The 23,757-nt window shown below is 46.0% G+C and overlaps 1 protein-coding gene across 1 annotated transcript in view; it reads right to left on the bottom strand.

Annotated features, from left to right (window-relative positions):
- Positions 1-1,138: 1,138 nt before the first annotated feature.
- ATPsynO (ATP synthase subunit O, mitochondrial) overlaps positions 1,139-23,757 on the bottom strand; it is a 38,099-nt gene continuing 15,480 nt past the window's right edge. Inside the window, exons 6-8 of the mRNA XM_037426275.2 lie at positions 22,444-22,556; positions 8,288-8,374; positions 1,139-1,351 (exon numbers count right to left, since the gene is read on the bottom strand). Of these exons, the coding sequence (XP_037282172.1) occupies positions 1,238-1,351; positions 8,288-8,374; positions 22,444-22,556 (314 nt within the window). The 3' untranslated portion in view covers positions 1,139-1,237. The remainder of the gene's footprint in view (positions 1,352-8,287; positions 8,375-22,443; positions 22,557-23,757) is intronic.

Raw genomic sequence — 23,757 nt, forward strand, 5'->3', positions numbered from 1 at the left:
GTGTCATGTAAGGACATGACAAAATACCAAGCTCATGATGTGCTAGCAACTGTTTCGCTAGCTTTACATATAGAAAATTTGGTATTACGTGACTTGAATGGACGACGAAGGTAAATGACATGTCCAAACATGATAATCATGACATGGGTGTCATGTAAAACATGACTACATGCTATGAGCATAGCATAGCATAGTGCGCTTGCGGCCGTTTCGCTAGCTCCACATATAGCAAATTTGGTATTATGTGACCTGAATAGACGGCCAAAGTAAATGACGCGTCCAAACATGATTAACATGATGTGCATGTCATGTAACACATGATTACATGCTATGCTCAGAGCGTGCTCACGGTTGTCTCGCTACCTCCACATACACCAAATTTCAAATTACGTGACGTGAATAGAAGGCAAAGGTAAATGACAAGTCTAAACATGATAATCATGGCATGCGTGTCATGTAAATGATGACTACATGCTACGCTCATGCGCTGACAGCTATTTCGCTAGCTCCACATATACCAAGCTTGGTATCAGGTGACTTGAATAGATGACGAAAGTAAATGACATGTCCAAACATGATAATCATGATATGCGTGTCATATAAAACCTGACTACATGCTACGCTCATAGCGTGCTCTCGGCCTTATCGCTATCTCCATATACACCAAATTTGGTATTACGTGGCGTGAATAGACGATCAAGGTAAATGACATGTACATGATAATCATGCTATGAAACTCATGTACTGCATTATTTACGTCCGCCTCACATTGTTGTGTTGATTTTAAAGTGACATATCAATCTTGCTCATTTTTGCTTCACATATCGATTCCAACTATACATGGGATCTGCCAATTTTTACTCACATTAATGCGATTCCTTTCCAGACATAAAGCCTGCTGAAGGCCAGTTTAGGAACCATTTCCAAGCACAGGCGGGGCTCAGCGGTAGAATACTGGGCTGGCAGCAGCGGACCAGGGTTCAGATCCCATGGTGTCCTTGGTGTTTGCTATTTACCACCGAACTTTTTTTTCTTATTTCTTGCGATACTTGTTACAGACACTGGCGGCAACTACAGTGCCGCACGTGACCAGTGTTCTGATCTCATAACAGCTTTCGCTGTAAAATGCAACAGGCAGTCAGTATTTCAGTATTGTATTCACTATACAATGTTGACAAGAGCATCAGGCTTCCACGATATCTTGAAAAGCACAGGTGCACAATGTTCACTCTAGAGTTCAGACTGCCTGCTTGAGGACACCAGTGTATGTCTTGACCTTGGTCGCAATGGACATGTCAACAAACTTGTCACCTATGCTGACAAGCATGCCACCCATGATACTGGGATCCACCTGCAAGGTACATGTGATGATGGCCATAAGGAACGCAGCTTGAACAGTTTTCAAAAAGCAAAAGTTCAAAGGTATACTGAATACAAATTGGAAGCTGAGGGACAGTAAGCAAGGCACTCATTAAGAATTGTCCTGACAAGGACAACTGTTAGCAGAGTGTTGGCTTCAAGAACAGTCCCTCTTGAATGAATTCTCATCTCTGATTCTCAACAAATTCCAAGCTTTAGCACACACACAAGTCCAAATGTTACTGTACCCTAGGTTTACCCAAGTGAAAAACCCTTACTGAGTGAATCGCTCCATCATACAGTGTATGCATTATCCAAACAAAATGCAGATGACTCCAGAGCCAAATTTCCACTTAATAAAATCTGACCCTATGTTTGGAGGCCGATTTGGCCCTCTCTATAGGGTTGGTTGTCTACTGAAACACCAGGCATGGCATTTTTAAGCGACTATCATCTGCTTTCCTCTCAACTTTGCCACCATGTTTGATGGCCGTGCACGAGGTAGCATCCCAACTAGTCTGTGAAGAGTTGCAAGCATTGTCTGTACATGCCACAATTACAGTTTTCGACGGACTCAGTAGCAAGTGCCGAAAAGTCCGAATAACCGAAGATCCACGAAAAAAAAAAAAAAGAAAAGGATTTATTAGGAAAAAAGCACCACTTTTGACCCAGTAGCGGGAAGAACTTGTGAATGTGCATGTGCACACATACATTCGAATGTGCTACCGAGTTTGATTTTACTTCTTGAAGCCTCAAAGCACGAGACGTTTAACAATTACAATAGCACTGCTCCCACAGATATCAACTGCATTTGATATCTGTGGTGCAAGCGGCATGTAATCGTTAAAGCCATTGTCTCCCTACATTGGTTCGAGAACCCGAAAGATAATTTCATGATCGGCTAACTTGGCGAAAACCGCTGAGCAACTTTGGATTGAGGTCAGCCCCCTTCCACCCAACGAATAATTGCTGCTGCTTTCACCATCGTACGTGTATTGTAGTTGCCGAACTTCTTCATTAGTCCCAAAGGCGCAGATGGAATGGGTGGCATTGAAGCCATTCCAGCAGACCAGGCTTCATATGCCGAGCAACAACCAAGAGAGCAAAGCTCGAATATCAAATCATTGCAGTTCAGGTTAAATTGCAGAAACAATGGTGCTTTTTAGCGCAATACGACACCACAAGAAGTAAAAAAAGACAAAGCCTGTTGTCATTTCTTCCTTCTTGTGGTGCCATTTTGCGCTGAAAAATGCACTGTAGGTTCACATCAACTAACCTGCCAATGCATTGTGTTAAAGAAATGACTGACAACATGAAGTGCTCAAAACAAGCTGAGCTAACTCTTAGCTTGGCCATGTTAGACATTTATCGAATACTTCAGGGGCAATAAGAAAAGACAGTAGTCAACAAACAAAGCCTTCAAGATTGGCAATCGTAATTACCTGGATTTTACACTGGCACCACAGCTAGCCGTAGCGAGTGCAATCTCAGTGCTGGCAGCCTAATACCCGTCACGCGGCAAATCTAATGTCACTTGTAATGTCATTTTGTTGCCACACGGGTAAAATAATGCCTTAAGATGAAAGCAACACTGTGTTGTATAAGTTAATGAAACACTTTCTCATTACATTTTGAGCTAATCTGTAGTCTCAACGCCGGGGACATTTTTGAGGAAAGGGCTGTTGACTTGCGTATACATGACTTCTGTAATTCGTAAATATATATTTTACTTGATTAAGTTAATACTGACATTGTAATAGCACATGCAAAGGTTTTCTAAAAAGACTACTCTCAACGACAGCAACTGGACGCCACCAATATTTCATTTGTGATCTGTTCTTGTTGCTGCCTATATTGCAAGTATTGTTCATGTGATTACATCTGGTTGGTGACTACACGAACTATCAGCGGCAGTCTCATTTATGCAGCCGGGGTGTCAATCATTTTCCATGCTTTCGCATACTGTACTTACGCCCATTGTGTTTCTTATAGACGTCAGACTCTGCTCAAGTGGCGCTGCGACAAAAACCACCGCCAGCACCACTCATCGCCGTGCTGGCTATAACTGGGTAGTGCAAAGAGAGCCGTTCGCAAGCTAGCGTGCATAGGCCCTCCTCTTTCGTTGGCGTTGAGGCGCGGTTTCCTGGAAATCAAGGACCTGGCAAGGCTCTTATCCTACCTCACTTCAGAAAAATAGGAAGCTCATGCTGCAACTCGCAATTTAAGCTCAAGCAAGCATCGCATGACATCGAATTTGAGGCAAACACTCCGACGAGCTTTCTGTAACCCCTAAATGCGTTAAATTTGGGCATGCACGTGATGCCAAAGCGATGAAGTGCATACACGAGCAATGTATCTTAGAATCAGTGGTACGAAGCTCACTTCATCTGGCATGAATAGCTTTGGAATTTGTGCCTTTGCAGTTGCATACTCCATCCATCCTCGCTTCCAGTGCGTTGAACTTTTTTATTATGAGTAAAATGTTTTATTGACAGTTGTCTTCCATTTGTATATACTGCAAATAGAGATACATGTTTGACCACTTTCTCGGTGTAGGCCGAAAGGCCAAAGCGAGACCTCCGAGACAGCTCCGGCAATCGCTGTGATTGCAAGAAACACCAGATTGTGGTCATGACCAACAATTTGCAATTTACCTATATGACGTTTATGTTTGCATTTGCCAGATTAGGCCGGAACTTAGAGCCTTCAATGCCTACATGCGTGATTCTGTGTGGTGGGGACCACTTCAGATTATGGGTTGTCGTGGCATGTGCAATGTTTATCGTGTGCGTCACCAGCATACTGTTGCACGGTGTGCACTGCAGTCAGAGGCTCAATTGAGCTTCACAATCAAAGTTACTATGGTTCTCAGACAAGGGTACTTAAAACAATAACAGGATCGAGACCTACATTATCACACTTTCACATGCCACCCGCTGTGAAGAACGCGAGTGGAGAACGTTTACCCACCACATTCGCAACAACCCGTATCCAGCACTCTCGCCGTTATGCTTCGTAAAAGCTACAGAAATCGTTAAAACTGAAGCCCTTTACACTTCTGACAATTGCTGTTGCATCTGGTTTTGTTTTCCACATTGTTCTGACAAGTGAACCAGCAAGTACTTCAGCGACGCATTCTACTTGTCGAGAAAAATTCATAGCTGTCTTTTTTTTGCCGTTCAATGGGTAAACACACCTAATATTTAGCTCAATCACTGTTTCGTACGTGCTAGTCGCACCTCGTTGACAGCAAACTGTGCAACAGAGTCTGGCTTTGCACTACCTAAAAAATGTTCTGCAGGTGGCGCTACGCGTCTGCAAAACTCCAGGGTCTGACGTCTAAAAGTACTCTAGAGGGAACTCTTGTGCTAGTGTCTATGGGTGCTAAAATGCACGATACTTCAGCCAACATGGGAATGGTGGGTAGTATGTGAATATCTTTAATCTACGTTTCTTTGACTCCGTTTGCCTTTGTGTAGCTTGGAGCTGCTTTGTCACTAGATTAGAATCACACGACAGGACTAGAATCGAAGAAGCAGCAGCGAGAATAATAACAGTGCCAATGCCTGGTGTCATTACAATGACAGCCAGAACCTGCAATGTGTCGGCACTGCCTTCGACGGGTCACCTCCTCCACAGTGCAGAGGAGCACCTCTGACCCCGTGAAGGCACTGGGCGAACAGTGGTGCTCGGACTCTCAGAGGCGGAGCGGCGGCCAAAAACAGTACTGCCAACTCTGCTACCTAAAGGTAGCACATATACAGTAACTCAGCTAACACACTAACAATACAACTGTCTGCCGTCAGAAGATATTCGACAACGCCGAGATGCAGTCGTGGTATCTTGAAGAGGTGTATTCTATTATTCTATGCTATTCTTATCATCCACTAGTCTCGGCTGGCTGATTTTCTTGACTTTGTTGACAACACCGATCAACAGTTGCGCTAACCAGTGACCGACCACACGGGCCAAGCGCAACAAGAACAAAAAGCATTGGCATTGAAAAAGGCATTGTTCCGCAATTGCACTCAGCAGCAGCTTTGCAACTGAGCCACTGAGCTTCAGCTTCAGACTGTTTGCAGCTAAGAAGCAAGCCAGTGGCAAAAGCAGGGCAGTCTCATTGCTATCACTATCAAACAATGGCGGCCCCCATCCTCAGTAAACAGCGGCAGTTTCTGATGGTGCCAACAAGGGATTTAGATTTCGTAGATATATATTTATGTTCTAAAAATGCATCTAATACAGTTTAACCCACTTACAATGATCCCAGACGTAACGATCTATCGGCTATAACGACAATATTTCGGAGCACTTATGATTTTTCCATGCTACTGATAGAAACTGTCCACATATAGCGAACATTTTTCAAAGCATCCCACTGTTACAACGAACCCTTCCAACATAGTTGCAGTAAAAATATGGTGCGTACGAGGCAAAAAAAAAAAAAAAAAAAAGAACAGGCATTTTAAAGCATGTGAGAAGCATGCTCTTGCGCATGCCTTACTGCAGTTGACTCGCGGCAAGGATATTGCAGACCGCGGCAAGCACCCCACGCAGGTTTAAGACGCTGCGAGAGAGGTAGCTCACTTTCCAGGCATTTCTTTACTGGCAGAACAACAGAAATGGTGGGAAAAAAGAAAAAAAGAGGCAGCAGGAGACTTGCAGTCAGTTTTCGCACAGCAAACTTTTCTGCCGCTGTTTTCTGCACCTATGACCACTGACCACTCAAGAAACAATGGCTTCAACCGCAAGAAACCGTAAATAAAAGAGGCGATAACTTTTCTTGTTGTTTAAATGTGCATTGTGACGCTCAACTAGCCGACACCACTATGTGCCGCAAAAGGTCTTCTACCTTTCAGTAATGGCAGAAAATGGCAGAAAAATAATAAAGATTTCCGCATGGTCGAAGCGGTGCCTTAATGGATAAGCATCAGAAAAGAGCGAAGGCGAGGTGGCCGGTGGCGATAAACACGCAGTTTTGACTCATCACCAACAGCCTTATCACAGTCATCTGCAGGTATATGCTTGGCTGCGCATAAATGTTTAAACTGCACGAAATGACGATGGCACAAGTGCGTCATACAGCCATTCGCTGCCGCAGCATCATGTAAGGCTTCTTGCACATTGCTTACAAAATACGCATCTTCGTCATGTTGAATAGGCTACTCGCCGCATCACAGCACGATAAGGAGTAAAGCATACGCGAAGAATCCACAAACGCGCGTAACATTATCGTTTAGCGAACTGAACGTGCGGGGGGAGCACACACACGAAGCAAAGAGGCACAAAGCACACCACGAGCGCTGTAGCCCACCTTTCTACCCTTTGGCATGTCACGTCACACCGCAAACAGCCTGGCACGCGATGGCGAAAGCTGAGTATGCGACCTGCTGTAAGCGACTAGCCAAAAATGATTGGTTGCGGTACCGTACTAAAGTGGAACGGCGCGAGTTCGTGGTGAACGTGGTTTAATTCACTCGTGAGCACACAGCAAGAGTCGCTTAACATTCAAAAAGGACTAACCCGTCATTGGAGGGGTTGTTCATACTTTTAAATAAAATACACACAAAAAGAAAAAAATCTGGTCTCTAGGTGCATGTCTTTAACGGCGAGTCCATATACAACCACCTACTGATATAACGACCACTTATTGCGGCACTTTCGAATTCGTTATAAACAGGTTCGACTGTAGTTCAAGAGTGCTTTTACTACATGAAAATATCTGGCCGGGAATCGCAATGTTGAGTTTCAATCAAGCGAAACATCAGAAAAAAAAGTGTTTGTTGAGGGGAGAATATTCTACCAATGACTCCTATGATAGGACTGCAAACAGGGAGCAAAAAATTTTTCGTGGTACCGGAAATTTCTTTAAAGCGGCATTTGTTGCAGCACGGTTCGACCTTACAACAGTCCTGCTTCTCAGTGTCCTGCAGGGGTACTGTGCATTCTGTGTTGAAGCTGCATATTTTGTGTTGCCAAAATTCTTCACAGGAAGTCTTTCATTTCACTGATGCAAGTGATATGGCACTCAACAAAGGGCACTGCATGGACTCGGTTAAGTCACAAGAATGTTCTTATTAAAAAAAACTTGGCCGGAGAGTCACCTTTTGTTTTTTACACAGCCGGACAGAGGCCTGTCAAGGATGGTTTTCTTCAAAACAAATCAAAGAGTGTGCCTGCTGTCCACACTCACTGCATAGACTGTCACTTGAAATTTAAGTCGGGGAAAATTAGCTAGCTAATTGGAATAAGAATTCCAGGGCCCTGCTGAACTGTCTGCGAGGTGAAATGGATACTGGTGAAGTAAGGCACCAGGAGCCCTGGAAATCGCAGCTGCCAAGGCATTCAATTTTGCACACTAGTCTGAATTCCAAACGCCTGCAGATGGTGTTTGCAATTGCTTTCTGCAGTGTGCTAGGGGCATCATGGGAACTCGCCTCTTTTAGGTCAAGGAGGAACCTAAACTCTCATTAGAACAAGTCACACCACATGCAAAAACAAAAATGAAGTGCACTGAAACGAACGACCCATAGCATTCTAACGACCCTAACGTTTTAACCGTTAGTACACTTAAAGTGGGTACGCACTAACAAGGTCTGACTGTACGTTCACGATGAGCCTCAGCAGGAATGCAGCGACAGCGAAAAATATTGTGGCCAACGGCCTCTCTCCCTCCTGCACCCCCTTCCTCCACAGTTGCCCTCTCTTCTTCCTTTGTTTAGATTGGAGGACAGGGTACGAAGCACACTGGCGCTAAATAAATCAGTTCTAGCCTTGAAGAATACATGAACACTTGTCAGCACACGCACGGTCCCTGTTTTCGGAATCCCATCTGGCTCTGCTTGCTGTGTTTTTTTGCTTTTCATATTGCTACACAACTCCAGCGCAGCAAGAGGCCACACACAATGTGTGTGTGTGAGAGAAATACCTTTTTGGTGATTACAAGCACCTCTCCTTTCTTGAGAAACGCCTTCAGCGCAGACTCAAGCTCCTTGTCCATGGCAGCATCCAAGGGCTGAAATAATAATCTATTATTTGGTTGAGAACAAGCACATTTTCTAAAAATTATTCAAGTAATGTCACCTTTGTCAAAGTTATATATTTAATCACAATTTGTCGTATCCTACTTTCTGCACCAACTAATATCCTTTCTCAACAGCGGTGTGTGCTCTGAGCTGCACACATGTTCTTTCGTAATTGCACAAGCATGAAAAACTGAAAACAAATATATATATAGTAGTACAAGAGTGCACCACCTGCTAAAGAAAGTGCATTCCTTTTAAGAACATAGTGCAATCGAGTCTTATCATTTGTTCATGTGGCAGATAAGTTTAGATTTCTACCAGTTTGATGGCCTCAATACCACGACAGTCTAAATGTCATATTCACAAACACTCCTCAACTTGAATTTCGTCCTTCACTTACTGATCTGAGCATGGCACCACTGGTCAACTCAAAATAACGATGTGCATCTTTAGAATCGCTGCAGATTATCGCTCATGCAAATGAGTTCTGCAGAAACCCACAAGGTGGCGTAGGGTTAAGGAAGGAAAAATAGACAATCACCCATTTTTAGCATGAAGCAATAAGGAGATCTATACGGATTCCTCAGAAAGGAATGCTTCTTAGTTGCCGAAAAATTTGTCCCATGAACAAAGAAATTACATTCCTTGAAGTAGTGTCGACACAAAAACAAAAAAAGCACATTACTGAAATAAAAATCTCTGTTGCAAAGAGAGCCCATTTGGTTTTTATGCCGCCATAAGCGACAACAGAAAAAATGTGAAAAAATGACCTTCAGCACCATGATCTGTGTTAGCCACAGTGACCTTATTAGGCTGTGGTCACAGAATTGTGGGAACGCATATATCTGTCCAGTTTGCCACACATTGGTAATTCAATTCCACTGTCCAGTTTGCCACACATTGGTAATTCGATTCCACATCATCGTACAGTGATCAGAAACAAATCATGTGCTTTTCTGACGGCAAAAAATCGCAAAACAATGATGGCATTTCCTCCAAGACTGAGCTTGTCTATGTAATGGCCTTAATATAAATATGTGCACTATCGAAGTCTGACTACTTGCGATTTCAACACCAGGAAAACTGGATCACAGAAGAAAACGACTTGGTAGAAGAATGAAAATTCCTTTCGATTAAGGCAAATTGTATTTCACTTTCCTTCTTTTTCTGCTCCTTCATCCACATCAGGACATCTCAGCTTTGTATTACAAAGCTGGCATCTCTACACACCCAAGCAGTTTTATTTTGAAGCTGTAAAAGTTGGTTGTGAATTAAATTCATATTAACTGACATTTTTTTCTTGGACAGTAACTATAGAGGCATCTACGAAGCTAAGTAAACATAATTTTGTTTTATCACAAATTTTTTGGAAAAAAGACACTTTAATCAAAAAAGTGGAAAAAGCATGTCGAAGCAAGTCATGCATCGCCAAAGAATTCGGCATCCCTTCGTCAACCCTCCGAACAGTGCTTAAGAACAAGCAAACGGTTTTGGAAGGCTTCGAACAAAGCTTCTCGAGAAAGCGGAAGCGCGTTCGAGCTTCCGAATTCCCGGACGTCGAAGCAGCACTTCTGTTGTGGTACCGCAACGTTCGAGCAGCCAATGTTCCGGTGACAACCCAAGTGGTAATGAAAAAAGTAGATGTTTTGGCACTGCAGATGGGTCACGCGGACTTCAGCTGCAGCAATGGCTGGTTCAAGAGGTTTAAAAAGAGAAACAACATATCACCGAAGCCTATTCACCGTGAAAGCGGCATTGTCGATGAACAGGCTGCAGATGCGTGGCGCAACCTACGCCTCGCAGCGCTGCGAAATGAGTTTGCGGACAAGGATATTTTCAATCTCGACGAAGCTGCTCGCTTTCACAAGACGTTGCCTAACCTCAATCACACACCAAAAGGTGAAGCGTGCTCAGGCGCCAAGCAACGCAAAGACAGAATTACCATTATTTTCGGTTCCAACCCTACCGGTGATGAAAAGCTGCCCCTCCTCCTCATTGGCAAGTCCCTGAATCCCCGGTTTTTACGAAATGCACGGCTTCCGAGGGATGTGACTTACCGCGCAAATAAAATGAACTGGATGACAGCGGCACTTTTCGAAGAGTATGCCTGTGCACTTGACCGGATGATGACCAAGGGCAGTCCAAAGTGTTGTTTGTTGTCGATAACGGCCCTAGTCACGAAAAAATCAACAACTTGGTGGCTGCTACGCTGGAGCTCCTGCTGCCAAATATGACGTCCGTTCTCGAGCCTATGGATCAGGAAGTCACTGAGATGGCCCGGAAATATTATAGTAAAACCTGCTGCATCGTATTCTGCTGTCATACAACAATGGGAAGAAGAATGTATTAGATCGATCTGCTGGGTGCAGTCAATCTGATGGCCAAAACCTGGCGCCAACTACACCCGTTGGCGATTACCAACTGCTTTGCTCATGCAGGGTTTTCATGCGCTCTGGCATCGATTGCAGAAAACATCGGCGCGGAATTCAGCGGCTGTGATGAGCTGTGCAGTGAAGTGTGCAAGGCAACCGGCTGCATGACCGATACAGAAGACGGCGAGATTGCCTTTGAGGAGTACGCGCACAGCCAGGCGGACGTCCCCCTTACCGGTATGCTGTCCAACGAGGATATCGTAGAGACGGCCACAAATAATACAGATAACCACGCAGAAAAGGAAGAGCCCGGAGAAGTGCCTACGAAGACAGAAACGCGTAACATGCTGCGCTTGCTCCGCAACAAGGTCGAAAGCAGCGGTGGTGACCAACGGCTCATGCGATGTATTGAGCAACTGGGAAACGCCTTTCTAGGACTGAACGTGAACGCGAAACAGGCGAGCATCACACAGTTTTTTGGTCCTCGGTAATAAATTCTTTTTCCTTGCGAATTTTTGTGCCTTTACTAGAGTAGCTCTCTCGCGCCGAGGGTCTTTTCCCGACGGCACTCGCTTTTCTTTTGCAGTGACCTGGGCAAATATTTTCAACGTTTTGCTTAAATCTAAATACCGCTTATCTCCAAATTTTCCCCAGATTTGATGGATTCTATTTGAAGAGGGATTACTAAAACTGGCTGCCAACGACACATATGTTCCGTGTTCTGCTTCTAAGCGAAAAGTGACACAGTTCTTAAACGCGGCACGGTCGCAGAGGGCCAACTATCTGCTGGCTAGCTGCATGCAGTGTTTTGCTTACTCTGTGCACACCGTGACTGCTGAGCCGCTGGCTGTAGCATATGGCCACTGCGCTTCAGACCATACCATGCACAGATCATACACAAGAGCAAACTTAAAACCTCTTTTGCAACACAGAATTATCTCGCGACTAAAATTTTTTTACCAATTGTACCACGGTTACTTCCGCATATCACGTTCACATTATCTGATAGACCCACCTATGCACTGATGCGACTGAACCATACTAAGACCATACACTAACCTTTAAGGTCGTGTTAACGCCCATAAACATTCCCTTTTTCCGTGAGCTATTCACCACTGGAACAGATTAGACAATAATATTGTGTGCTGTAACACCCACCAATCACTTATGGACTTGATACAGTGTGTCCAATTTGAATTATGAGCAGTTGACAATGTATTTATTTTCTTGTTATTTCTTGTACACTCAAACCTCGTTATAACGAAGTTGAAGGGAAGCCACAATTATTTTGTTATATCCATTATCTGTTATATCAATTACAGTAAAAGCTCGTTAATTTGGATTTCACGGGACCGGAAAAACTGTCCGAATTAACCGAATGCCAAATTAACGAATGAACAGGGAAAACAACATTTAAAATCAAGCTGCAGAAGCATACCTTTATTTGTTGAAGTATTTTGTAATTGTCGTCTGCATTTTCGCGCAGATTCCGGCTGACATCACAATTTTTCTTAACTGTTCCAAATGGCCAACAGCACACAAGCTGTCGGGAGTGTTCAGGCAAGCGTCCTCTAATATTAACAGCGCCTCCGAGACTTCCCGTGAGGTGCGATGAGGTCGCGGCTGTATCTCCTCGCATGATTCTTCGTCGGAATCGTGGTCTTCATCGGCGCCCGTGACATCATTAATAATCTCTTGATCGGTGAGGAGACCACTCGTGGCGACACCATGATCAATCGCGATTAAGTCCTGGAAAGTCACATCTGTGGGAAGGACAGCATCGAAAGTCGGGCAGTCATCGTCGGTGGACTCGGCTCACACCTCCTCGATGCCATCGTCAGCTACTGCTGCATGCTCGGGCCTCACAAAACCGCTGTGCCGAAAACAGTTGGCGATGACTTGCGGCGGAGTGTTTTTCCACACGTGGGCGATGATGTGCACTGCGCCGAGTAAGTCCACTTGATACAACTTTCCAGCTTCTGAGCACAGGATCATTCGCTCTAGCAGGTGCTTGCGGTACTTCGACTTCACGTAGTGAATAATACCCTGGTCCATCGGCTGAAGAGCAGACGTAGTGTTGGGCGGCAAAAAAACTACTTTGATGATTTTCAGTTCGACTGTACAGTTATGGGCACTGCAGTTGTCAACAACCATAATTATCTTGCGGTCCTTCGACGTGAAATGCCGGCCCAACTGCTGCAGCCAGCCGCGAAAAATTTCCGATGTCATCCATGCCTTCCTGTTCGCTGTGTACTCGACAGGAAGGCTTTTGACGTTCTTAAAACAACGTGGCTTAAGCGCCTTCCCGACGACAAGTAGTGGCAAGCGCTCCGTGCCAGTCATATTGGCGGCAAGAAGCACAGTTATCCTTTGCTTGCACTTCTTGCTACCAATGCATGCGTCCCCTTTGAAAGTCACCGTCTTGTCGGGCAGAGCTCTGAAAAATAGAGCAGTTTCATCTGCATTGAACACGTGACGTGGTTCATATGCGGCGATATGTTCCAGCAGCTTCACATTTCTCCACTCGGTGGTCACGCTTTCGTCAACACTGGCCTTTTCCCCGCACACACTCCTGAAGACAAGTTCGTGTCTCTCTTGAAACCTCGCAAACCACCCTTCTGACGCTTTGAACGATTCAATGTTCATCATTGCAGAGTACTTCTAACCTTGCACCATGATGAGAGGTCCGCTCAAAGGCAGATGCGCGTTGCGACAGTCGGTAATCTACCGGAGCAAAGCTTCTTCGAGCAGGGGATGAATTGCGGTTCGCAACCGCTTTCTAGAGGCATGAAACTTCTCGCTTTCGAAGGCTTGTTGAATCTGTTGTTCATTTTTCACGTACGTTCCCAACGTGCTCCACTTCACGTTGTACTTGGTCATAACCTGCTGTCGCGTTTCGCCGTTCTTCAGTGCTTCCAAAATTTCCACTCTAGTCGCCAAGTTCTTCGCGTCGTAGTTCTGTCGCTTTTTCGGCGTTGCCATCACTGTAGCGCACGATGGTGGTGGCATGCAAATACGGTCATAATGGAAGAAAAAGAGAACTCTGCAAGAAGAGATGGTTCCGACACGACAACACAAGGGAAAATGGCGTCGGAGGTGCTGAGTGGAGAAGAAAGAAGACGCCGACATTCAGTGACGCTGCGATCGCCCCCACTAGTTGATGATGATGGCGAAGCCACTAAGGTTTCGGTTTCACTCCAGTGGTGCCAGCGCTGCTTTATCACACTTTTGTGCAGCAGCAGCCGTCAGCATTTGTCCGAATTAAGCGGTGCGGAGCCGAATTCCGACGAAATAACAAAGATTTGGTTCCATAGATTAACATGCACTTTGGCCGAGACGAATAGAACCGTCCGAATTTCCGAATTAACGGGTTTCGAATTAACAAGCTTTTACTGTATAACAGTTTGTGGCAATGTATGCTCATATGGACGCACACCTATAAGCATGCAAAGAAGAAAACCACCTCGCGGCCCGATGTACCGCCACGCGACCACGCATGCGACAGAAAATAAACACAATTCAATCTCATTGATTCGAACACACTTAATTCCAACTTCCAGTTAATTTAAACTCATGCTGAGGTCCCGTCAAAGCTATGTTTATTCCAATGGGCAAAAGCGCCCTCTAATTCTAATGCTCAAGCACTTCGGACGGTTAATTCGATCATACCGCGCTCTGAAAATGCTCTCAACACCATGCCCAATCCCGCAGTGGCACCTCTCAACGCTGCGCGCGAAGAAGAAAAAGAAGAAAGGGAAAGAAAAGACTGGCGGATTGTATGCTCTCTCTCAAATGCCTATCTGCAATGCGCCTGTGCCACGCTTCTCCCTTTCCCGTCTCTGCAGTACAGACCCTTCTCCTTTCAAGGCAGCGTGCGGAGAGAGGGAAGAAAAAAAGCTGTCGCGGAGTCCTTCTTTCTCGGTGCGGAGGGTAGCAGCGGAGACACAGTCATTGCCGTGGTCTTTAAGGTGCGTAAGTGAGGGGGAAATCACTTTGCACCGTGGTGCCTCTTCCCGATCATGTGACCCGCTGAACGCTTCCTCAATCCTCTCTGCTGGCTGTGTGAGAAGGACGGCTTTCTAGGCCGCGCGTGGTGTGGCTGTAAGGTCGACGAGGTAGTTTTAAAAGCCGCACCGAATGAGCGTTAAACTCTGCAGAAAACAATATACTTAACACACTATGGTTTTTTTTTTATAAACTTAAAATGCATGGTTTTCAATGGAGCTTTCAAAGAAAATTTCATTTACTTCGTTATATCCATTACTTTGTTATATCCCGTTACGATATAACGAGGTTTGAGTGTATGTATTTTCTTGTGTCCACTCCTGCATGGGCCATGAAAAGGCTGCAGTATTTAAAAAAAAAAAATACAGCGAGTAGCCTGTTCGATTAACGCGACATTGAGGAGCTTCCTGCAAGCGATGCGCACTCCGCAATGCTCTAGGTGTCCTAGCAGCAGACGAAGGCACTTGGGCTGGCACTTAATGAAAACGTGAGGTATGGTTACAACAGCGCTATGGTGCGCTGTTTCTCAGTGCCCGTGACCTGCAACGCTAAACTCCGCGACTGCCAGCTGCTTGTGTTTCTGCAAGCGGTGCATGCTTGAACACGATCCATCAACGAGGTGGCATTGTTCAGCAGCCCAGCACGTTCAGGTAGTCGCCATTAAAAGCATGCGGTAGGCTTAAAGTGGTGCTATGCCGCAAGCGTGTCCGAGCACATAGCTGGGGATGCTTACTGTTTTCATCAGTGATAAATCAAACCAGCAGGTTTGTCAGTGGTTGACACCTCATCTTCAGTGTTTTTTTGTTCACTATCATTACCCGTTGAGGCATCGCCGCAATCACACGAAACTCGGAATACTTGATTGGTCAATCTTCGCACTTATCGAAATAATGAATAGCCACTTGTGGCACACTGTCGCATCTGCAAGTTCAGCGGCGCACTAAGCTCTTATGGCGCAAAATGTTATTGCGAAATGCAGTTGGCGCACACTAACCGGTAGGCATAAGACAACCACTACCGCTTAAGCGGCCTGTGAATGCATTAGTCTCTGTGAGACTCGGTTGAAGATTCATTGCAACTACGTTTTAATCGTTAGTACGTTTAATGCGGGTATGTATTAATGAGGTATTGAATATGCAATGTCATGAAATATTGAATATGCAATGTCAAGAGTAGTAAGCACTGCACTTCTGTGACACTTTGAGATCCACCGGGGAAGTCGAACTCTGGATTGTCCACAAATTTTCACTAAATTCTTTTGAAAAAAAAAAAAAAAAGCAGCATGCTTTTATAGCAGTAGCATATCTAACAGTAGAAGCAGCATGCATTGATTGTTGTGAAATTTCTAGCTTCCACGCCTCATTCAACGCTAAATTTCATTGTACTAGAGCTTCCCTGTATTTCCTTGAAGGTAACATAACCTTGAAGACTTAATGAACCTTCATTCAGGCAGTTGTTCAGAAGTAAGTTGTCTGCAACAGTAGTTTGTGCTGGTTACATTGGGCGAAAGAATACAAGTGTCAGAGATTTTTTTTTTTTCTGCATCAAATGAAGGCCCCACACACTTATAATATGATAGCACACAGAAAATAAATACAAGTGCGAGCCCCCCAGGCCTTTCGAAAGAGCAAACGAAGTATGTGGGGGTGCTGACACCCCCCCTGTAAAGTTGTCTGCGCCGCGTGGCGCACGTGTCTCGCCCCAAGGCTTTGTTTCGGTGGTGACCACCGCCGGGCGATAGATGGCGTTGTGTTCGCTTTGAGTACCACTGTTGGTAGAGTGGTAGCGCCGGCGGTGGCCCCTGGCGGAAGGCGGGCCTTGGTGGTGGGCGACAGTTGAGCGAGTCTCTTCTGCGCGTGGCGGCTGCCGCGAACGGTTGTCTGGAGCGTGGGCTCCCGGTGCTCTGCACCGCGAGCTTCGCGCCGGGGTCCCACGTGGAAAGTCAGGCGCCGCCTTCGGTATGTGTTAGTGTGTTGGGTGTGTTAGTGTGTGTTTATCATGTTATTGTGTGTTTAGTGTGTCCCTGCGTTATGTTGTTTGTATGGTAGCATGTTAATTAAAACTGGTGTATCATTCGGCAGACGATATCGTCGTCTAAATTGGTTAATAAATGTATGTATGTGGGTGCTTTGTACTGACCGCGTCTGCTGTGTCCGTTCACTCCAAGAGCGTGGCGTGGCGAGGCGCTCGTTCACCTCGCCGAGACCCCACACTGGCTGCCCAACGTGGAGCTCTTGGAGTATCGGACGACAGTTTTTGCGGTTCGGTACAGGGATTTTGTTAGAGCCGGAGTAGAGTAGGCCTAGGGGGGACTTCTTTGCTAGCGTCGGTGGTGTGCTTTGTTGAGAAGCGAGGGGATTGGTTTTGTTACGTGTTTTAATTTGTCGGCAGGTTGACTTTCTATTTTTTTTTTTTGCTCGCAAGTGTTGTTATTTTTTTGTTGTTGTTAGTTTTCAAAAACGTTGTTGAATTAGGACGAGAGCCATGCGGTCCGCATCCTGGGGTGAGCAAGGCCTAGAGCACGTGGTTTGTAGGCCAGGCCCGAAGCGAGTGAGTACGGAAGCCTCGTGGGTGGTCCGATTTTCTGTGAATAGCTTCTTCTATCTATTTGGGCTCAGAGAGCCGGGCGTCGTTGCTGACTTGTATTGCGGCTCGACGCCGAGGCGTCGTGACACCGCCCGGGGCGGTGGACGCCGGTCGCTCGGTAAGCTGCTGTGTGCGGCGAGCGATAGGGCCACCTCACAGAGTGGACGTCTCCTCGCGGCTGCCTCTTCTGCGCCTAGGCTGGGTGCTGGGTGGATGCCGGTTGTTGCCGTGCGACTTATTAGGCCTAAGGCTCTACGCAGCCGCCTGTCGCACGTGGCACAACTAGGTGGATCGTGGCGTTGAGGTGTCGCACTCCGCTTCCCTCACTTTTTTTTTCTTGTGAGCACGAGTTAGGAAAAGTGATTTTTGTTTTATTTTGATGGGCGTCTCGGCTGCCACCGATGTATTAGCTAGCAGTACTGACCACCGTACCACGTGGCCGAAAAGCCTGAAGCTCCCTCCCCTGGGCCGCGCTCCTTTGTTTCTTTCGAGTTTTGTTTTTTGTTGATGTATTCAGCGGGAGGGATGTCATCCACGGCCGACTGTCCTGCACATCGTCAGCGTCGTTGACCAGGAATGCGGTCGTGAGGTCGGGCGATGGAGATGCCTGGGACCTGTGCAACTGCCTGCAGTCCGGCGCCCTCGCGAGTGCTGGTCGCAACTGGAAGACGTGTCGGCGCTAGCGACGGATCGTCGCGCCGATGGCAACGTTGCTGTTGCGGGGCCGGTACTGAGGTGAAGTCTAGCCGGACAGTGCAGCAGTGTCGACCAGCGGCGGTGTCGTGGTGCAAGAACATTATGGTCGTGCGATATCATTTTTTTGTTAAAGCTTGTGTAGCTAATTTTCGATTTCGGGATATGGTTTGATTTAAGGTTGGGGGAATGTGGGGGTGCTGACACCCCCCCTGTAAAGTTGTCTGCGCCGCGTGGCGCACGTGTCTCGCCCCAAGGCTTTGTTTCGGTGGTGACCACCGCCGGGCGATAGATGGCGTTGTGTTCGCTTTGAGTACCACTGTTGGTAGAGTGGTAGCGCCGGCGGTGGCCCCTGGCGGAAGGCGGGCCTTGGTGGTGGGCGACAGTTGAGCGAGTCTCTTCTGCGCGTGGCGGCTGCCGCGAACGGTTGTCTGGAGCGTGGGCTCCCGGTGCTCTGCACCGCGGGCTTCGCGCCGGGGTCCCACGTGGAAAGTCAGGCGCCGCCTTCGGTATGTGTTAGTGTGTTGGGTGTGTTAATTTGATTGATATGTGGGGTTTAACGTCCCAAAACCACTATATGATTATGAGAGACGCCGTAGTGGAGGTCTCCGGAAATTTAGACCACCTGGGGTTCTTTAACGTGCACCCAAATCTGAGCACACGGGCCTACAACATTTCCGCCTCCATCGGAAATGCAGCCGCCGCAGCCGGGATTCGAACCCGCGCCCTGCGGGTCAGCAGCCGAGTACCTTAGCCACTAGACCACCGCGGCGGGTCTGGGTGTGTTAGTGTGTGTTTATCATGTTATTGTGTGTTTAGTGTGTCCCTGCGTTATGTTGTTTGTATGGTAGCATGTTAATTAAAACTGGTGTATCATTCGGCAGACGATATCGTCGTCTAAATTGGTTAATAAATGTATGTATGTGGGTGCGTTGTACCGACCGTGTCCACTGTGTCCGTTCACTCCAAGAGCGTGGCGTGGCGATGCACTCGTTCTTCTTCGCCGAGACCCCACAAGTATTATGCTGTAAAAAGAAGTTTGCAGAACCCTGCTGCTGCCAATGAAGACTCGGAGCTTGGCATTGCACAGTGCTTTGCAAAGATTATCAGCTGAGTGCTTGCAACAACAGTGAAATCTATGCACTGTGCTCGAGTACACTTTTCCAAAATGTGGCCACTATATAGTAGAAAACACCGTTCCCCTCTCCACCCTCAAGTGCATGCACTCAGCTTTGGCATACCTGCCAAGTTCAAGAATTCTGAACTCAGGAGATTTCCACAAAAGGAGGGGGGGGGGGGGGGGAGGGGTCACACTGAATTATTAGCCCTTATTCCTTTTGGCAGCAAAAAAAAAAAAAAACATCACAAAAATGGGGGGGAGGGCGTCACGACCACAAGCATCGGCGTCGGCCTTATAATGGCTCAAAATCGCAGAACACACTAGAGTAGGGTTTCTCAAGAGGGTGGGAGTCTGAAAAGGGGAGGGCGAATACTCCTGAAATTTCAAGTCATCAAAAAAGCTAGCATAATCTATTTTTATCAAAACAACTCGCGTATGTCTTCCTGGGACACTCGTGAATGGATAGGACGGGGCAGCTGGCTGCCACGAAAGCGCAAGTCTAAGCTTTGCTCGCTACTAGATTCTATAGAGAGGAACAAAAAAAAAAAAAAAAAAACGCTTCTAGCCTTTTTCACGTCAATACTGCCTTTCATCTACTGCTGCATTAACCACTTGCCCTCACAGCTTGTAGATCGCTATCCCGTCGCTGCGTCCGTGGTTTCGTGCGCAGCGGTTGCGGCAAGCGGTAGTTCCATTTTCCATCCACGTGTGCTGGCTAAAATTTTACTGTACGTTCAGATGAACGCCTCCAAATTCGTTTATAATAAAATGTGGTGGGTTCGCAAAAAGCCTGGAGCAGACTGACCTGCATTTTTGTCAATGCACACATAGCAATTTTGATATCCAGGAGAGACAGAGATAATTCATTTACAGGAAGGTGGAGAGGTCAGCCTGAGCTACCGTTTGTTCTGGCCTGCTACTCTACACTGGAAAACGGTGGCTGGAGAGTCAAGGAGTGATTAATGACAATTGTAAGGTAGAGAGATGAGAACATGATCTTGTTAGGCTGGTAACTCTACAGATATGCATCCAACCCAGTGGCTTCTCAGAATGCAATGACGGCTCCTATCACCACATTCGTGCTACTGGCGTCAGGCCAAGGACCTAACACAACCTCATCGGTGAATGGTCGAGTAATATATAATCCAATCGAAGACATCAGTTTCTGAGATTTCCGGGAGATCTTCATAAAAACTGTACGAATGAAAAAAAAAAGAACGATCGAAATCCGGGGTCTTGATTGATTGATATTTGGGGTTTAACGTCCCAAAACCACCATATGATTATGAGAGACGCCGTAGTGGAGGGCTCCGAAATTTCGACCACCTGTGGTTCTTTAACGTGCACCCAAATCTGAGCCCACGGGAATCCGGGAGACTTGGCAGGTATGCATTGAGATGCAATATGCTGCAAGTTTTACCCCAGGTCTGAAAATAGCCTGTACTCTTCCTTTTAAGGGAGGAGGCTACCATAGAAGGGCAACTTTTTTGTTTTTTAAGATATCCTAAGGTAGCCTAATAATATAGCCGTTATATAACCACAAAATTTCATGCATTTAGGTTTACTGGTTCCCAAGTTACAGCCATTTATCAGAATAGTCCACATAGGTTTCTTCGTCAGGCTCTGGTGAATTTAGTGAGTGTGCTAGCACCGTGAAATTCATCGTGATGATTCCTGGATGGGCACTTTACACTAGGATAGAGCCTTTCTATTTAAATTTCCTTGCTGAACAGAGTTGTTATCAATGAAATATTAATTAATCAACACCAATCACAGACACAATAAATTCAAAAAGTGGCTCTGTCAGTGGGTGGGCTGTTTATTAGTCTGATAGAAATCAAACAACGATTACAGAAATATTGCTAGACTAAACAGCCTCACTGGACAAAAAATTCATTCCGAGAAAACCGGCTTTGAAAGATTTGAACACAAATTTTGATCTAAAATGGCCCTGCACAGTAGCTAGATTTGTCCTTTTGGACTCTCTTTCTTTGCCGCTTTTCCTGCTAGTGTTGCATCTGTTTTTAAGCCTTTTTTAGACGGAGAGTGTCTTTCTCTCAGGTTCTGCCATCATCTGAAACTTCCTCTCGGGCGCTGGCATAATGGCAAGCTTCTGTAGCACAGCAACACGTTTGTTATCCTCCGCGGCTAATTCCTCGCACATAAAAAAACATGTCTGCAAATGCACAGTCGATGACGCGGTTGCACTGTTTGGGACCGTAATAACTGCGGTTAGCGAGCGCGATGCATCAGGCGCACTTGAGCATCAAACACCAACGCCAACCTCAGCTGTGACGACGGGGTCTTGCACCGATAGTGCAGCCATCTCGATGTGGGATAAAAATGCAGTCGTCTTACAGAGACGAGACAGAAGCTGCTCCGCCAGAAGCATCGTTGCAATTGTAGCCGTGCGTTGCCGCGAGAACGAGCCCCGCCATGCGTACGAGCTTCATCTGATGCTTTTTTGAACCAAATGCATGCAGAGTCCCGAACTTTGTTTTGCCCATCATGACCAACAGCGTGACAATCAGTCTCCCATGAACACAGCGAAAGATCCTTTCATAAAGACGGCGAAAGATTGAAGAGCACACGTGAGAACAAGTGGGATGATGGCGAACGAGACACACAAAGAATGCTAGCCTTGCAAGCGCCGGAGCAGACGGCGAGCCAGGGGAACAGATGCGGCATCGCGTGCAGCAACATAGGAGTTGCATGATTGCCCACTCCCTCAAGAAGCACGCGCTTCCTCCAATCGCGGCTTCGCATCCGAGCCGCGGGAGACTCAAAAAATTCGGGAGCCCCCCAATCATGAGCGATTCCTGCCTCGGCCATGCCACTGCTGCTGCCACGAGTGGCGAAAGAAAAAAAAGAGCAAGAATTCACAAGCAAAACAAGACTGAGATGGTGGCGCTGGGCCGCATGGTTGGGAAATTTCAAACACGCGAAGCTACGTTTTTTCAGCACTCGCTGGCCACTCACCGGCTGCTGAGGCATGTTATATAATTTATTTGACATAATTTTGCGATGAATGAGACATTGATATTTACAAAACAGATAGTTTATAAGACATACTACTCGAATATGTGGTTTTCAAAAAATCAATTTTTTCGCGATTTTTCAGTTTTCAAAGGGCGCATCTCATCTTTTAAGAAGGAAACGGACTGCGAACAGCAATCGAAAAGTTTAAAAGAAACAAACGAGCAGAGTCATTGCTGCAGTAATGGAACGATTGAACACAACGTGAAACTGGTTTGGCATGCCATCACCCCAAGCATAGTCTCACCTTGGCAGTGACCACCTCGCAAGGCACTTCCCCTCGCACAGCACCCATGATGCGTGAAAAAGCCCCAATCACTGGCTTCACAAAACGTGACCTGCCATTCTCAGCCAGGGAGCCTGCACAGATGGCGAGAAAATACTAGTGAGGTTTTAACATCTCAAAACATAGTGCTTGGTTTATTATGTAATGTGCCAGCCAGAAGCCCAGGCCATGACCCTAGACTGGCTGAAGCAACTGTTGTGACAGGTACACCGGCAGATGGCTAGTTGGAAAGGGTCAATATGAAATAGGAGAGTCGCTGATAAATGCAAGCAAGTGTTGACAACGGTTAAGCACAAACCCACTCTTCAACAACTTATCTGCTACTGAATACAAAATGAAAGAATAAATCTAAAGGCTAGTTTTTTCAATAGGCAAAGTTTAAACAAGCGAACAGAAAACTGAGCTAAGAACAGCATGGGGACATTTGTAGTCTAACTGTAGTGCATTAATTGAAACATTAGTAAAAAAGAATCAAAGTGGATGAAAACAATTTGCCACCAAATGAGAACAGCCTGACATTCTTCAAATTTAAACATCTAGCAACTGAGCTATGACGGCGATCATTTTCTTATCCCCTTTTGTTGAGTATTCCAGTGAGTGCGCCAGATTAACTTGGCTAACTATCTTGCTCGCACTATAGTTGCATTCCTGAATTTATCCACAAAAAATGTATTTTATTTGGTACGTCCTTATTGCACCCTGAACTTGGTGCCCTACACCCATGATGTTTCCATCCAGCAAAACACGGCCTCTAAATCTGCATTTCCAGATGGTACCCATCAGGTGCATAAAAAATTAATTTTGGTGCCCACAGTAAGCAAAAGTAAGGCCAAAATATCTGTGGCTCTTCCCTAAAGCTCTTGCATTAATGTGGATCCATCATCACTGCAGGTGCTTTTCTGCTCCCATAGTCTGATACTGCCGAGAGATGTGGCAAATCAGGAGTGGAAGTGGGTTTAAGTCATTGGAGCATTAAAAAGGGAGTTTGGGGATAGCTCTGGAGCACCAAAAGGTATGTTTTGAAGCATCAAAATTTAGTTCTGGGGAAGTTCAGTGGTTTTTAATGAAAGCACAACAACTCAAAGAAAAAAAAACATAAGCAGTGTTCTGGACAACTACTAGACCTCAAATGAGTAAAAAAATTTGATGGTAAAATGTTGGGATGTTCAAAATGTGATTAAAACACCGCATTCAACATGAGCAACCACTCAGGACTAGAGATGACTTTTAGCAATGCCATTTTTTAAATGTGTTGGTGAAGGTCCGTCCCAGGGT

The sequence above is a fragment of the Rhipicephalus microplus genome, chromosome 5 (genome assembly GCF_043290135.1).
Source record: "Rhipicephalus microplus isolate Deutch F79 chromosome 5, USDA_Rmic, whole genome shotgun sequence".
In the NCBI taxonomy this organism is placed as follows: domain Eukaryota; kingdom Metazoa; phylum Arthropoda; class Arachnida; order Ixodida; family Ixodidae; genus Rhipicephalus; species Rhipicephalus microplus.